This window comes from Citrus sinensis, chromosome 1, assembly GCF_022201045.2.
Source record: "Citrus sinensis cultivar Valencia sweet orange chromosome 1, DVS_A1.0, whole genome shotgun sequence".
Classification (NCBI taxonomy): domain Eukaryota; kingdom Viridiplantae; phylum Streptophyta; class Magnoliopsida; order Sapindales; family Rutaceae; genus Citrus; species Citrus sinensis.
In genome coordinates this window covers 4,564,005-4,581,290 of record NC_068556.1, presented here as the reverse complement: position 1 = coordinate 4,581,290, position 17,286 = coordinate 4,564,005, and the positions used below count along the sequence as shown (strand labels likewise).

The window sequence follows — 17,286 nt, the reverse complement described above, 5'->3', positions numbered from 1 at the left end:
TTTCTTTAATAACTAATGATTTTGATTATAGATTGGTTTATAATTTGAATGTCAAAATTTGCCAATTGGGTATCTCATATATGATTGGTGGTTTCCATATAAATGAAAAAATGACTAGTTCACAACATCATATTGAGTCCATTATTGATGAAATAATTGGTCCATCATCATATCAACACCAACCTGATTGGATAGATTGAGTTGGAGTACATGTCAAAGCGAAAGGAGGAGACCTCACTTGCACTGATTGAAAGCCAACCCCAAACACACATTGCTTTCAAGAGCGTCGCTCCCACTCACAAATATTGACAAGATTTGGGAGTTTTGTTCTCTCAGTGAACAATATAATCATGCCTTAAAAAAAAAAAATCCCAAAAGGAGTACTACATTTTCTACATCCATCACCATGGGTCTTATTATTGTAAGACACATTACACATATGGTACCTAACGCTAAGTCGCTAACAAGGCCCCCAATGAACAGTTTATTTGATTTGATAAAATGGAATGAAGCTCTAATATCATTGGCCAAAAGTCATTTTCCTATCTGCAACAACAATATAAAACAAGAAGCTATATCCAAGCCTCTTAAATCTCCAATCTTATGGCACGGGATGCTCTGACACATCATGGTTTTTAAAAACAAGAACATAAATATTAAATTAAATCCTCCCTCCCATACGCTCTCTCCACAGCGTGAGCCTCACCCTCTTCCCTCTCAATTCAATGATTCATAATGACGAATTAGATGGTAAAACTCAAGTAATCATAAAACTAATTAAACCAATTTTTTGCCATCAAATATGACAAAAGAGTTCTGTTAATTGTTAATTTGTTATTTATTACACATCTGTAAAAACGTCATCACCAAGCTGTCCAATATTTTTTAGGTCTTTGGTTCCAAAACACATGGTTACGTTCATTATTATGGCTTTTTTAACCTTTTTAGGTGAAAGAAGGAGGAGACATTTACCGCACAAAAAGTTGAAATTCAAAATTAAAATAAGGATTCACTTTCCACGCACAAGTATGAAATAAAAAATAAATAAAAATATCAACCATTTGATTATTATTATTTACTTTTTTATAATTGTTTTATTGTTGTCAGTCTCCCACCACCAGTTCAATTCATCATCCTATTAAACAAAGACAAAGCATCATCTAAATTCTCGTTCATAAGTACATGTACTGCTGAATCTTTTTGTTTTTATTTTTGGCTTTCAAAGTTTGTTTAGACATCAGCATCATCATACCATGACTTCAATATTGAGCTCGCAGGGGATGGTGTTAGCCACGGCCATGGCTGCCGTTTCTGGTACTGTAATCCTTCTGGCTTTTCGCCTTCAGAAACCTTCAGAAATTCCTCAGTCACAGCAGGTCCTGCGATCCTGTATCTGTTCTGGTGAGCACAAAATTTTCATTTCTTTACACAATAATTTTTAAAAAAGAAAAAAACATTTTTTTGGCTAATAATTGATATTTTAAATTTTGTGTTATTTGCAGATGGGAATAAGAAGAGGGAAAGGAAGAAGAAAAGGGTACACTTTGCAGAAGATGTAGTGGATCCAAGAGGAAATGGAGATGAATTCAGGAAGCAACATGTTGTTAAAAAAGCTTCATCTTCATCATCATCTTCAAGGTTCAAGACAAGTGGAGGAATGCCTGCAAACAGAGTGGCTCTTTACAACGGAATTTTAAGGGATCGTACGGTGCAACGATTGGCCTACTCCTATTAATTAGTTAATCAAGATTATGTGCAATTAATGATTAATGTGTGCTTAGTTATAATTAATATCTTCCAATTAGAGAGCCCTTCTATGTACATATTTTTTTTTTCTCTCTTCTTTTCCTTCTCAATATTTACAAGTTGGGACTTGGGAAAATTGAGATGGTGGTGATGATGGGTGCTTTTGCTGAATTAGTATGCGGGTTTATCTTCTTGGATTAGGATTTTCACAAGGCTTGGTGGGTAATTTTCCTGCTCTTTTTTAAACCAAGGGGATGGCTGACTTCTTGTATTTTGTTCATGAATTGAAATGTAATTTATGAATATTTTCTCTGTTTTTTTTTTTTTATGGGTTTATTGATTGGATCTATAAGGGTTCACCAAGCAATTTCGTGGATTCAAAAGTTCACATGTTGATGATAAAATTTCATTAAAGCCATGGTACATTTGAGGGCAGGAGTTCTAAAATCCTCTCTTGACAATTGGGTGAATGTGGAAAAATATCCTGTCAAGTCCTAATTAAATTTGGGTCTAAGATTAATCTTTATGATGTAAAATTATAATTGGCAAACAAAATTATTCTAGCAAAAGCTTCTCTACAATGAATAGAGAAAATTTTCTTTCAAAAATGGAGATATGGTCAAATATTAGCTGCAATTATGTATTTTTTTTTCTCCAAAGTACATGATATGATATAGGGTTATTATCATTTTACTACTAAATTTTTACTGACATATCATGTCAGTATCAAGATTTGCCGAAAAGTACATTTTACTACCAAAGTTTTACACCGTTGTCAATTTACTACAATTCCGTTAATAACGTTAAAAGTTTATTGATGTCATAAGGACATCAAAGACATTTCTAGTTGTAAGAGTAAAATTGTCTGTTAATTTGATAGATGAATTATCATTTTACTACCAAATTTTTAGGGGAATTATCATTTTACTACTGAATTTTTAGGGGAATTATCATTTTACCACCAAACTCTTGGGGATAAAATCGACTTTTAACTCAATTTCCGTTAAAACATTAACATTTTCTTAACGGAATGGTAGTGAATTAATAACGGCGCAAAACTTTGGTAGTAAAATGTACTTTTCGATAAATTTTAGTACTGACATGATATGTCAGTAAAACTTTAGTAGTAAAATGATAATTTTCCTATGATATAAAATCTTAAGTAGAAAAATATGCCCTTCCAAATTCAACGGAGATAATAAATGTGAAATTAAAATTAAGAAACTAAATTTCAATTTCTTTTTATATATCATCATAATACAATACATCCATATTGCGACCCTGCAACTTGAAGCAATCTCCATGCGTATTATCTTCTCTTGGAAGTGTGGAACTAACTCCTCACATGTTAATGTCTGGGTACGTTCTAGCAAAGTATGAACAGAACCATGTGACATGATTCTTGCTTTCTCAGCCCACAAACTTTTATTCTACAACAATATATCCATACATTTTAAAAAATTAAATTATAGAGAGGCTACTACTCAATAGTCAATTCCCTTAACAAAAACCCCCAAATTTATTTATTTTATTTTATTTTTCCTTCAAAGCTAAGTGAAGGACCCTTTGCAACGCTTCAATAAGTCTCAAGTCATGTTCTACTATTGAATTGGGTCAACAAATGGGAAGGGACGTGATTTTAAAGTCAAGTTGTGGGTATTCGGACTTCAGAGTTGCTTTTGTTGTATGTCCTTTTTGTTTAATTCAATGAGATAAAGTGGCTGATTCCAAATAAAAGAATTTTATGTGGACACGTGTTGAGCAGCTGTTGGTGTGATTAGCAAAACAGAAAGTAAGGCCTCTAGAACATAGTATGGGCAACAGTGAGTTTCGTTGGGGTTGCATCGATTTTGGAGCAGAATCTTTTTATCACCACTTCAGTTTCCTTGCCTCTTTTATATTTTTTGTGGATATTGTAGTCCCCTTTTATGTTGCATGTGGGCACATATTGTATCCCATATTTTTCCCATATATATATATATATATATATATATTTTGTTTGGTTCACTATTTTATTAAATTCAATCAGGCAGGTTCACAAATTCCAGAAAAGTTGGTTACCCCAACCCACCCATTTTGAGTGTTTGACCAATCATTTATCATCCCATCCAATAGGAGAAAAGAAAAAGAACAAAAGAGGGGGAAAAAAAGAAAAGAAAGAAAAGCACAAAAAGAAGCCGGCAATAAGGTCCCCAAGAAGAAATAAATATTAGTTTCTTATTGAAGTGTTTTTCACGGCTAGTTCTTTTTTTTTCCCCCTTTTTCTCCGATATTGCATTACAATATAGCGATATTACATCATGTATTTGTCTGTTCAGTCTTGACTTGCATAACTTTACAATGACCATAATTCGAAAATTATCTATGGGTCTTATTCACGAGGCATAAACAAGGATGGCCATGACGGGTGGCGATTGTCCTCTCAGGATTTGGTCCAAATCACAAATCGAAAAAACTTTTAAAAAAAAAAATTCAGTGTTAAGCCGATGAGTTTTTGGAACACAAAATTAGATTTGATTGTTTCTTAAACTTAACAGCCCTCACAATATGACATCTCTAGTCGGATATAATTGAACCGTCATATTTGTTGCTAAAAGATTATAATTGTTCTAAGATTTAAATGGCGTCGTGATTAGTAGCATAATTAATTCATAGAGCAATGATAAGGAAAAAAGATACATAGCCTGTTTTCATTAATTTCTTTGTCTTTTCCAGCCTCGGGCGTGTGCTTAAATTCAATACAAATCATGGATCAGTTGGATTTCATGGGGACGAAAATTGCTGCTGCAGCCTGCAAATAAACCTTTTTTTCTTGGAGACATTGATTTTGCAGAGGCTTAGCAATCTTAGAAGGCCTTAAATTAGGGATTGATTCCTCATTTACTCTTATGCTGCGTTTACTTTTTGGATTAGAGTGGGAATCCTGAGGAGTGAGAATTCTTAGATTAGGAGTGTGGAGTGGGAGTGGGAGTAGGGTGTTTACTTAGACTAAATGAAAGTATGGATTGTCAATCAGAATCTCAATTATTTGTTTACTTTGTCTTGGATTGGGAGTAAATTATTTTAAATTATAATTTTATCCTTATGTACAGAATTATAATTTGTAATTAAAAAATTAATAAAAAATATATTTGGAAAATAAAATAAATATTTTATTATATTTATAAATTAATAATAATGACTAATATTCTTAATTATGTAAATCATAATTTTTTATTAATTTTAATTTAAATTATGTGAATAAAAATTATTAATAATAGCAACAAAAATGAAATATTATTATTGATAATATAGTCCAAAATTAATATTTTTTTAGAATAAAATATTTATTATTATTAATTAAATAAATAATTAATATTTATTAAATTAATGTTTAATATTATTAATTTAAATATAATATTTATTTATTTTTATTTTATTAAATTTAATAAAATAAATATGATATAATTATTATTTTTAATAAAAATGATATTATTTATTTTATTAAATATTATTTATTTATTTTTATTTTAATTATAAAGATAAAATGGGAAGAGGTGGGAGTGGGAATCCCCATGGGAGTGGGAATCCCACTCCCCACTCTAAAATTGAGTGGGACCCACGGATTCCCACTCCCACTCCCCCATTTTTTAAGGTAAGTAAACACTGGAGTGGGAGGAATCCACACTCCACACTCCCACTCCAACAAGTAAACACTACCTTATTGTTTTGTTAATTAAACCTTCCCCCCCCCCCCCCCCCCCCCCCCCCCCAACAAAAAAAACCCAAAAAAAAAAAAAAGAAATCGTGAAGGAATCCGACATGGATCTACACAAGAAGATAACTAGATAAGGAAAGATCCTTTTGATCAAATCAAATCGCTAGCGAAGTTGATGTGTAAAGAATGGTTACATCTAACAGTTCTACAAACACTTCACTAAAAAGCGCCACCAGCCACCTACAATTCGATGATATGTTTCGACTTTCGACAATAGACTGCAGTGGATTCTTTTCACATCCCTTTTTTTTCCTCTTTTTGACTGTTGCCCGATGCCACTTTCTGAAAATAAAACAAATGATTTAGCGTGAGGCGGTGGTGTGGAGCTGTGTTATGGGGTCTACTAAGGATAATTTGATTCGCAAGCAATCCCATATGAAACCACCACTATGTACATTACGGGGTCTATTTATGTCGTTCCACCAGTGACAACCTCATACGTGACAATCGCATATCAAATCACCACTCTCTGTATTATGGGCTCTATTTCTATAGTTCTACTAATGATAATTTAATACGCAGTAATCCCATATGAAATCACCGCTCTCTAGAGTCATGCTATGTTATATTATATGTAATATATAAATCTTAGGTTATTACTCAAAATTAAAAAGTTACCCCATATAAAATAATTAAATGATCATAGATGATAACATAATCTAACCCCCCCCCCCCCCTCCTCTACAAATAAATAAACTGTTTTTCAGCTTTTGATTGTCCTATACCTAACCACGGATTAGTAGTAATTATAACGTGTGTAAGTCAATTAATTACTAACCTAGCCTCATCATTGGGCGTGGGTGACATAATCTCACGCGGTTGATCTGATTCTTTGGCCCCATCCTCAAAGACATCTTGATTTTAGGGCAAAGGGTTCGAGCCCCAATTGGTGGATGCCACGTTGACATGACGCATCCATTGAACACGCTTCCATCATTCATCACCGCAACAATAAAGCTTACATTACATATGCAAGCAAATCTTATGGTTAGATGCTTCGTGGATTCACTTTCCTCGTGACCTCACCAAACTTTACATTATTTTTTTAGCCCTATTAAAAGTAAAGAGTTAAATTTCAATAAAGGCTTTGCTACTCTCCAATTTTCTACTCTAAATCATAAAATAATAGCCATTATTACAACAATAATTTATAATTAGCTGAAACATCATACAACGTATAGTCTTATATGTTAAAACTTCAAAATTTGTACGTTTCATATTGTAAAAATTTAATATTCTTTTAATTATTATATACACCACCTCACATTTTTTGTTACATCATTAAAGATTTTACCAGTTAATTCAACTAATTAACACGAACATTCTTTTTACGTTTAAAATTACAAAACTCTCATGTAATATATGCACAATAGTTATACTATCCTTAAGAAATTTATTGTTCTTTTCTAAGTGGTCCATGAAGACACACACACACACACACACACACACACACACACATATATATATATATATATATTTATGCTCCTTTTAATTAAAAATAAATAAAAAAGGAGCCAATGCTTTAGCTTAACTAAAGCATATATTAGGCCCCTAAACAACCATATAATAATAGAAAATTAAGGCCACCAATAATGTTTACGCACCCTCGTGTTGCCTCAATCCTTGGTCGTCATGTCATCATCAGGTACGTGTAATTGACAAAAGAAAGCATTTCCTCCTCCTCTTCATTAAAAAAACAAGCAATCAAATGACGACATCTTTGCTTGGTTTAATCGTCAACCATGTTTGCCCAGCTATGTATGTGGCTTGATACCGCATTAACGAATATTGATCATTGTTAAAATAACATAGTGAGGGTAAATGACTTCATTTGTTTGTCATTTTAAAATTTAATTAATTAGGTGTCTTTATGGTGGGTGACGACGGCCATGTCTACCTCCAAACATGGTAAGTTGAATTTCTTGCACCAATTGCAAGTGTTAATAGTGGGCGGCCGTTGAAGATAAGGATCCATTTGAGTGATATATATATATATATATATATATATATATACACAAGTTAACTTTACTAGTGGTCGTTACGCAAGTTGATGTGCCATCATCGATGAATGTTGGAACTTCTCGAACATATTTTTTTATTGATGAATTGAACGTCTATAATTTACTGTTTATTAAAAAAAAAGAAAAGAAAAGAAAAGTGATCCTTATTATTTTATATTGGCCTACAAATTCGGTACGTCAGTTGTAGTATTTTCTGTTTGTGTTAGGGGTTTTTGTTGTTTACTTTTAACTCATGAGCAAATATTTTTTCAAATTAAAAATGAGATATTTAGAAGATTAGTTGACCTTGTAATCCTGTAAAATGATATATCATTATTTTTTTTCTTGCTACATGATATAATATTTTAAAATCATTATTAATTTTTCATCTATAGAATCTATTTAATCCAACGGTACCTACTTGAATGACTACTTGAATACTAATTTTTAATTTCTGAATGCAAACCATTGACTTTAAGTGGAAAAAAAATCATTATATTGAATGGATCAAATAAATGAAAAATATAATCATGATTTAAGTTAAAAAAAAAAGTCAAGTAATTATTTCAACTATTCCGTTGAAAGTAATGTGATATTTGTCAACTAAATTATGCTTCTAGTTCACTATTTTCAAACTAATTCATCATTGCAATTCAATCACTCAGCCAAAATCAGAGCCACTCCCTCACAATCGCAGCAGTTTGAACTCCCACAAAAAATATTATGAAGGGTTTAATTCATTTCTCTATTATGAGTAGAGATAATTTTCTCCATTTCGAAACATTAATAGAGTAGAACTAGATACTGCTATATATGATTTAATGTAAACTAATAACAGTAATTGTTTGATTATAAATATTAATAATATTCTCATATAATATGAGTTGTAATATGAGTAATGGTATTATATAATTCAAAAAAATTCATCACATCAACTAGGGGTGGGCAAAATCGGGTTCAGGTCAACCCAATCGGGTTTCGGGTTGTTCGGGTTGGATTTAAAATGGGTAGGATTGAGTTCGGGTCAATTTGGGTTAGTTCGGGTCAATTCGGGTCAGTTCGGGTCAATTCGGGTCGGTTGAAATCGAGTCAGTTCGGGTCAGTTCGGGTCAATTCGGGTCAATTCGGGTCAGTACGTTTTTTTTTATTTTAAGAACCCGATCGGGTATTCGGATTGGGTCGGGTTTGACCCGAACCGATCACAACCCGATCGGGTTTCAATCCCGACCCGATCCGACCCGAACTCGAAATTTATCGGGTCGGGTCGGATCGGGTAAAATGCCCACCCCTAACATCAACTACTTGCCATCCAACTCAATGACTACCACAAACATGAAACGTGGAATCTTGAAACTCCTGGAATGTGTTACAGTGTTAGCATTTTTTTCTGTTTTTTGGAAAAAGTAAAGGGTTACTAGTTTTGGGCCGGGTCCATTGTTAATCCCCAGTAATGGTAAGACAACCTTTCCAAATTCCTAATTAACTCTAACTGAAGTTGAATGGGCCTTGACAGGCTTGAGCCAGTAGTTGACCCAGCCCAAATATAACCCTAAACTCCACCACTGCACTGCCAGGGAAAGGCGCACATCGCTGGGGAAAGTTAAGCGAGCAAGTGTGTGTCAGTTTGTTTGTTGAGTGCTTGGAAGTCTTCCCTTCAGCCTTTCCAATCAGGTACCAATGTTTTGTTTTTCCTGCTCTTTTTTTCTTCCTTGATTGTACGCAAATTATTCTAAATCATTGCACGGTTCATTTTGTTAGATCGAATTTCTATTTGGTAACAGCGGCGTGCTGAGTTCTTTTGCATTTCTTCTATTCTCTTTCGTGGTAGTGAGAAAATAAAATTCTACAGTTGTGTTTGGAAACTTGGATATCTTTTTTGTCTCGCAGCTTGGGTTATATATATATATATATATATATAATTTGATAATATTTATTAAATTTGTAATTTCCACCTGGGTTCTGAACTTCTGATGATATCTCAAGTATAAACGAATTCTCATGATTTATGCATTATGATGACTATCAGTGTGAGTGTTTTTCAAATTTTTGTTTTAGTAATTGAACTTGTTTGTTTATTCTATAAGAATTTGTAACTATTCTTTTCACAAGTGATGATTTTATTGGCATCTTTTGTAACTTGTTTTACGCTATTACTTGTAGCGCATTGTTTAAATTTCTATAGGTTATAAGAATTTTGTGTAGAGGGAGTAGCGATTTATGTTGACTCTGATTGAAACTATTATGACCACTTATGTGTTTAGATATAATAAATATACTTTTGATGGCTCTTCTTAACTTTCATTTTCCAGTAGCAATGAAGGTGCGATCATCCGTGAAGAAGATGTGTGAGTTTTGTAAGATAATTAAACGTCGTGGTCGTGTGTATGTAATTTGCTCTGCTAATCTGAAGCACAAGCAACGACAGGGCATGTCAACATTCGCAAATGAAGGACTAATCCCTTTCACGTATGTAATCTGATCCATCCCTCACCGCCACCACCCCCCCCCCCCCCCCCTCTCTGTGTATTCATTTACAGTCCTTTTCTCAGAGCTCTGAATTAGAATAAGCGTTGTAATAATCCAATATATGTGCATGTGTAAGTGCATTTTCTTACAGGATAACTATTACTCCAGGCCTTTCCTCGTTGATATTCCCTTGAGCTGTTGTGATCATTATTGATGTCAGAAAAGTGGTCTATCTATCATGGAGTCAAAAATATTATTGTTTTGATAGATACGAGTTTCATGCTATTGCACTGGCCAATTTTTCAAGACTTTGAATATCATTTGTTAGTTTATGGTAGGTTTAAGAGAATTCCAATAAATTTTCAAGAGTTTGAATATCATTTGTTAGTTTATAGTAGGTTTAAGAGAATTCCAATTTTTTGTGTTGCCTGCTGCACTTGTTACCCATTTTTTCATTTTACGATTCAAAATGTTAATTGCCATGGAGTAATTATGATTTATAATTGTATGCTTGTGACTCTCTTCTTAGTTGGACAGGCATAAGATTATTCATTGACACCCCTGAAGGCTAGAACCAGAGCTTACCAATTGAATGAGCCTATAATCTATTTATCTGAAAGAAAAGCCATTTATTGTCATAATATTGCTTGTTGGTATCTTTTTCCAGGTCCGTGGAGACCAATGTCAAGCAAGAAATTGCACCAAATCACAACATCAGAGCAGGGCTGGCTTCTCTGATACCAAAAAAGCATGAGTCATGGTCAATCATCTATGGATGGAGGGCCAGTCTTGCATCTCTGCTGTTCAAACAAGGAAATTAGATCAGATCATAAAAATAGGATTATTTTGAAGTTATAATCAACTGATAGTGCTGGATTTTTGTGCTGCCTTTGGATGTTTTGTTGGCGTTGCTGCTTTATTTCAATCTATGTTACCATGGTCACATTTTAAAAATGCATGCTTTAAGTGTTTGGTTTAATTCTTCTACTAGTCGATTTCCAAGTTATTACTCTCGGAATTAGCTATACGGAAGAAGTATATTTGCTGGAAATATCTAAGGTGTGGAAAGATTTTAGGGGCAAGAGAAAATGCTTGTGTTTAATGATGTACTCTTGACTAATATTGAGAAAATGTTTACCTACTACAGTACTACCTAGTGGTGGATAAAACCCATTGCAACTTTTTAGACTTCTGTAATTCAGGAAGGATGTCTAGTACCTACTACCTATCTGTGGGATCCGGCGCAAAGTCGCCCAGTTTATCCAACCCAACCTATGAATCATTGCGGACCCCAATTTGAAAGAAGGGTTTTGTAATGGCAACACGGGCTTATAACATACAAGTGCTAGTACTTGGGCCCAGTTTTGAGAATGAGTTCTACTGTAAGACGGGCCTGTTCTTCTTCTTTTTTTTTCTTTTTTAAGTGGAGTTATTGGCATCCCGCCCTTTTCTGAATATACCTCAATAAAATATTTAAAAATCATATAATCACTTGTAACACTCTATGAATATTGAAAGTAACCTTAATTTATTGAGATCTCTTCCTTATTGTGTAGTGAGTTTGCCGTTGGATTAGCTCTAGTAGGTTATATGTAAAATATAGAAGTTCAAAGAATGTTTATCAAAATCAAATTATTGTTCAACTTCCCCTATGACTACCAGTTGACTATGACTACTAGTTGATAACGAGTTTTGAAACTAAAAGGAAATTTCATGATATACAGTGAATTATTAAAGACATCTAGCAAGTATAATAAGCCTTCATGTACTCTTTCTTTCCTTTTTTTTTTTTAATTACATGAGACTATTATTCATATTACAATTCATATTATATGAGATTATAACTAATTTTTACAATCGGATAATTACTGGGACTAGTAGTTCTCTAATATTTAGGGGACATCAACTCCACTCACATTTTAAAAGGGAGAATACTACATTCACTTAAATTTAAGGAAAGAAATTAAATCATAGTTGTGAGAGAGTGGTTATAGCCACTCGGGCTGTTGTGAAAATTTTTAATATATTCGCAAGCGCACGAATCTAAACATAAAATAGTAGTAACGAGGTCGAACTCACATGGTTTGTTATAAATTGAAAAGTTTAATTTAAATCTAAAATTAATTAATCCTAACCTAGTTGAGCAAATTGAGTTTTTAAGAGAAATAAAACTAATAAAACTAAGAAAACAAATAAAGTTTATGGAAATTCAATAAGACAAAGGTTATCAAGGTTTTAGAATCCACCACTATTCAACTAACAATTATCTGATTGTTAATTAATCCTTAATTTTAGAGTGACAACTTGAAATCAATCTATGCCATTTCATGGATATAAAAATTAAGTCCCATTAATATTAATCTTGTGTAGGTTCTTCTTCTGGTTAATAGTATAATATCTAAGCATCTCATGTAAACATATTAAATAACAAAGAGTCAAAGTTTTTCTAAACACTCTATGTAAACAATTTAATAAAAGACACCGAGTCAAAGGTAATCTTATATAGACTTTAGAGATCCAAATCCAAGCATAGATTTAGTAAGATATTAATCCTAACAATCAATAATGCATGATAGAATTAGTGAAAAGATTTAAAAACATCCAACTAATCATTTTTGATAGAATTGGTGAAAAGATTTAATAACATCCAACTAATCATGTAAAATAAAAACCATAAACTTTTAAGAACATATACAGTGAATTAATTAAATAAAAATAAAAATTATTTCATTGAATATGATTTCATTCTTAATCTTAGGATAAAAAAATTAATTAGACATATTTCAATTGAGAACAACAAAATAAATAAAACCAACCATGAAAAATTAAATTGCTGCTACTTCTTCTCTCTCTGTCGAACGCTCCCTCCTTCAATTGTCTAATGTACGAGCTTTATATAATAATGCCCCATGACCGTGCAATTATTGGCCAAATCTCTATGCTTTATTGGCTGAATCCAATTTGGATTCTAATTCCAATCCTTTTCGCAATTCTAAAATCAAACTTTCTAATTAATGCCACCATTACTTGTCAACACCATAATCCATCAATTTCTTTCCACTTTCGAAAGCCAAATCACGGGTCCCTTTAAATTGCTTTCCATAATATATAGCGCCAACTGCCATGCACATGCAATTTCCATCACTAAATCTTTGTTTTCTAAATGCATGCCCACCGTTCATTATTTGAAGAAATTGCCTTACAATTTTTATCTTCTTGACTTCTATTAATTCATGTCTTTCAATTAATTTCTAATTTAATCTTCATTACTTTGCAAAATGAACTTCTTTATTCTCTTTTTATCCATAATCTCTAATTTATTCCATGTTCAATAAAATAATTCAGTTAATTAAAAAAAATAAAAATAATTAACAATTATATAATTACGGGTAAAACATGTATATATTATATGCTCATCATCGACATTTGACCGAGTGGTTCTTCATGTACTCTTTCTTTACTCTTAAGTCTTTATGCAATCAAGGGTGGAATTGTAAAGAACCAAAAGGGGTTATAAGAGAACATTGAAGGGTGCCAACTAGGAATGATAATTGGCACCACCCGCAGCGGATTTGCTATTATCAAACCCGCATTTGTACAAAATTTAAATTACTAAACCCGCACCTGCACCTGTTGTAGGCTTTAATTTTTTAAGAAAACCCACCTTCTGCATATTTTGACAATTACCAAATCCGTAATGGTATGCAACCGATTTTTTGTAGGTTTTCACATTTTAAATCATAAATATTTAATATGTAAATTTATATTAATAAGCTAAAATTCCACATAACATACTCAATTTTAAATTTAATCAATGTAAATAAAAAATTAAAATTTCAACATCAATCGAACACAAATTCTCAAATTTAAGTATGAAATATATAAATCCATAAAAATAACCACAAATGCCATAAAAAATTCATGGGTGTGTGGTTGCGACTCACGAGTGAAAGGGAAATGGGTGTGAGGCTAGTACTCATGGGTGAAAGGGAAATAGTTTGGAATGTTAGGTTTTGTAGCTGCTGCTTACAGGTAAAAAAGAAATCATTTGAGTTTCCTTCAGGTTAGGTTATGAGTTGCAACTTGCACACACCACACATGACATGTTTGTACTTTACATTTATTTAATTGATATATTTTTAGATTAAATTATTTTTTCAATTAAAATTACATTAAAAATATTGGAGAAAAAAAGTTGTGGGTTTGACTAGGGGTTGACAAAATACTCGATCCGACCAGAAAAATTTCGAGTTCGGATCGAATTGAGTTATAAAAGAAACCCGATCGGATGAAAATGGTGAAACCCGATCGGGTTGCTTTAAAAAAAAAACCTAAATCTAAACACACACGCCACACACAAACAACATATTCACATTTCACAATACACACAAACACAAAGTCAAACACAAGTCGGGCACACACACAAACGATTGCAACTACACACAAAGGGCACACACACACACACAAACGATTACAAACACGCACAAATAACACATTAACAACAGCACACGCAGCACAGCAGCAGCAACAACCCACTGCCGACAACCAACCCACGTACACGGCCACTCACCCACCACCCACAACCTCCCTCACTTGCAGCCCATTGACGACAGCCAACCCCCAGCCTCCCCCAAATAAATGAAACACAAACACACACACAACCGAAGCTGACACCAACCGAAGCTAAGATCCAACGCCAGACGCAGCAACCACTAAGATTCGACGCCAACCGAAGCCAATCTACTGCTACGAAGTACTAGATCTGTTGCGCCACCTCCATGTCTCTAATCCTCCACAATCACCTAATCTGATTAAAGGTCTATTCGAACCCGACAACACCCATTCGAACTTGGTAAGCTGCAACCTGAATTTTGGCTGTTGACTTTGGGTTTTGGAAGTTTTGAGCCTTCGACAGTGATGCTATAGATGTATATTATATATTATGTGTGAAAGATTAATATTTAATTGGTATTTGGTGGTTGTTAATAATAGGTAATTATGTATTGTTGAATTGTATCCGACCTGAGTAGACTCGAATAATCCAAATTGATTCAAATCTAACCCGAACCGCATCTAACCCGCATGTGATCCGATCCGAACTCAACCCGAATTATATTCGGATCGGATCGAGTCGGGTTATAAGTTCGGGTTGAGTTCGGATCAATTTTCATTCAACCCGAAACCCGATCGGGTTGATCCGAACTCGATTTTGCCCACTCCTAGGTTTGACGGATATTCATGTAAGTATCCACCAAATATTTAGATAATGCTAAACTCACCCATAAGGTAATGCGGATTTCAATTTTTAATACTAAACTCACTCACAATCCACAAAATTATACAGGTGGATTTTAATGAGTTAATTTGGGTGGATTTACGAAGACAATTGTCATCCCTAACTGCCAACAGTCCAACTTTTTTCATTTTATTTTTAAAAACCATTATAGGAAGTGTTACCGAAAGGCGGCGTGAACCTAGAGCACCGTAATAAAATCCTTCTCGCCGTCGCCACAGCCGCCTCTTTGTTCCTGCCGCCGCAATTCGTGAATGGACGCCACCGCTGCTCGCTCAACGCTCGCTCGACCGCTGATGCCGCCGCCGCTTCACAGCATTCACCAGCCACCACCTTTTGGTATTCACACAGTCAGAGTCTTAGAGAAAATGAATTTATTTTTATATTTTTGTAATTGAAAATTTTAAGTTGCAATTGTGGGGTCTTGCAAGTCAATTTGCTTTATGTGAAAAATCTGTTTCGCGGTAGAATTCGTTCATTAGAAATGGCTACTTTGATGAATTATTTGCAATACCAATATCCGCAGGGTTTTTCAGCTGTTTATAATTGTTTATCGTCTCCAGAGCTAGACAAGGCAAATTGAGTCTTGTGTAATCGATTGCTAAGTTTTGCTCCTTTTTGTGGATCACTTGACCTGTTTATACAAAGTTTTTTTTTTTTTGGGAAGAAAATGTGGGATTGGAAGCACAAGAAATCAAATTTTAATTCCATCGGATTAAACATATGATGAACTTATTGACATCTTCATTAACTTTCTTAGGGGAATCCTGATTAGATAATGACTCTATATATATATACACACATAGAGAGAGAGAGAGAGAGAGAGTATTTTGATGGCTCTAATTAACTTCCACTTTCCAGTAACCATGAAGGTTCGATCATCCGTGAAGAAGCTGTGCCAGTTCTGCAAGATAGTTAAACGTCGTGGACATATATTTGTAATTTGCTCTGCAAATCCTAAGCACAAGCAACGACAGGGCATGTCAACATTCCCAAACGAAGGACTACTCACTTCCACGTAAGTAATCAGATGCATTATCTTTCCCTGCATTCATTGATAGCCCTCCTCAGATCTGTGAAATAGAATAAGCATCTTGGTAATCCTTAACATACATGTGAGTGTGTAAGTGCATTTTCTTACATGTGAATGTTCACCTTATCATTGTTGTTGTCAGAACAGTCGTCTATCTATCATGGAGTTGGGAGTCCAATTTAGTGTTTTGATAGATACAATTTTCGTACTATTACTTTGCACCAAATTTTTTTGAAAGAGTTTGGTTATCATTTTTTATCTTGCAGGAGTTTTAACAAACTTCTAATTAATTTTCGCATTTACTATCCCATATTCTCATTATATCACTCCAGAATAGTGCTTTGCATCAAGTATTTGTTGTTTAGAATTGTTACCTTGTAACTTTCTTCTTACTTGGGCAGGCATATAATTCATAGTTTCATACGGACACTCCGGAAGCTAATACCCCAAGTTAATCAATTGATGTGCTTATAATTTATATCAGAATGAAAAAAAAGCCGTTTATTTTATTAATTTGCATGTTGGTGTCTTTTGCAGATTCATAGAGACGAACGTCAAGCAAGAAATTGTACCCAATCACAACTTCCAGGTGGGGTTGGCTTCTCTGATGCCAGAAAAGGATGAGACATCATCATCAATCATCTATGATGGAGGGCCAGTCTTGCATCTGCTGTTCAATCAAGAAAATTAGCTTAGATCACAAATTTAATTTAATATTTTTAATAAAAAAATTTTGCTGCCTTGGCATGAATATGCTTTGATTATTCGCTCATGATAGCTCAGCTGTTTTACATTCTGTAACTCTTTGATTTTAGGTGACATGTACGTAACATACTACCACTGCTAATAAATAAGATACCGGCAATCGGCTGTGATGGTACGTTGTTTCGTTTAAAATTCTGCTCACCTGCACTGACACGTTCCGTTTAACATCGCCTGTTGTCGTAGATGGACTTGCTACTGGGCTGGTTCCGAAGCCCATTGTGAGTCC

The 17,286-nt window shown here is 33.8% G+C and overlaps 3 protein-coding genes across 4 annotated transcripts; all 3 read left to right on the top strand.

Annotated features, from left to right (window-relative positions):
* The first annotated feature begins 1,074 nt into the window (after positions 1 to 1,074).
* Positions 1,075 to 2,069, top strand: LOC102630536 (hypothetical protein). The gene is made up of 2 exons (XM_006475784.4): positions 1,075 to 1,401; positions 1,503 to 2,069. The coding sequence occupies exons 1-2, from the start codon at positions 1,254 to 1,256 to the stop codon at positions 1,733 to 1,735; spliced, it is 381 nt and encodes a 126-aa protein (XP_006475847.1). The 5' UTR covers positions 1,075 to 1,253; the 3' UTR covers positions 1,736 to 2,069.
* Positions 2,070 to 9,011: 6,942 nt separating this feature from the next.
* On the top strand, positions 9,012 to 10,948 carry LOC102630844 (hypothetical protein). 2 transcript variants are annotated; one of them, XM_006475785.4, is made up of 3 exons: positions 9,012 to 9,174; positions 9,813 to 9,969; positions 10,637 to 10,948. In XM_006475785.4, the coding sequence occupies exons 2-3, from the start codon at positions 9,818 to 9,820 to the stop codon at positions 10,788 to 10,790; spliced, it is 306 nt and encodes a 101-aa protein (XP_006475848.1). In that variant the 5' UTR covers positions 9,012 to 9,174; positions 9,813 to 9,817; the 3' UTR covers positions 10,791 to 10,948. The 2 variants fall into 2 exon arrangements, with proteins under 2 accessions (XP_006475848.1, XP_006475849.1); XM_006475786.4 differs by having other exon boundaries at positions 9,048 to 9,174; positions 9,816 to 9,969.
* A 4,389-nt stretch (positions 10,949 to 15,337) lies between these two features.
* LOC102631360 (uncharacterized) lies at positions 15,338 to 17,160 on the top strand. The gene is made up of 3 exons (XM_006475787.4): positions 15,338 to 15,601; positions 16,124 to 16,280; positions 16,833 to 17,160. The coding sequence occupies exons 1-3, from the start codon at positions 15,517 to 15,519 to the stop codon at positions 16,984 to 16,986; spliced, it is 396 nt and encodes a 131-aa protein (XP_006475850.1). The 5' UTR covers positions 15,338 to 15,516; the 3' UTR covers positions 16,987 to 17,160.
* The last annotated feature ends 126 nt before the right edge of the window (positions 17,161 to 17,286 follow it).

Bases quoted from the DNA above. Each gene is read 5' to 3' on its own strand.
- LOC102631360 (XM_006475787.4), top strand. From the start codon at position 15,517: ATGGACGCCACCGCTGCTCGCTCAACGCTCGCTCGACCGCTGATGCCG. The intron at 15,602-16,123 runs GTATTCACACAG...TCCACTTTCCAG, and splicing joins TCACCAGCCACCACCTTTTG to TAACCATGAAGGTTCGATCA. The intron at 16,281-16,832 runs GTAAGTAATCAG...TGTCTTTTGCAG, and splicing joins GAAGGACTACTCACTTCCAC to ATTCATAGAGACGAACGTCA.
- LOC102630844 (XM_006475785.4), top strand. From the start codon at position 9,818: ATGAAGGTGCGATCATCCGTGAAGAAGATGTGTGAGTTTTGTAAGATA. The intron at 9,970-10,636 runs GTATGTAATCTG...ATCTTTTTCCAG, and splicing joins GAAGGACTAATCCCTTTCAC to GTCCGTGGAGACCAATGTCA.
- LOC102630536 (XM_006475784.4), top strand. From the start codon at position 1,254: ATGACTTCAATATTGAGCTCGCAGGGGATGGTGTTAGCCACGGCCATG. The intron at 1,402-1,502 runs GTGAGCACAAAA...TGTTATTTGCAG, and splicing joins GCGATCCTGTATCTGTTCTG to ATGGGAATAAGAAGAGGGAA.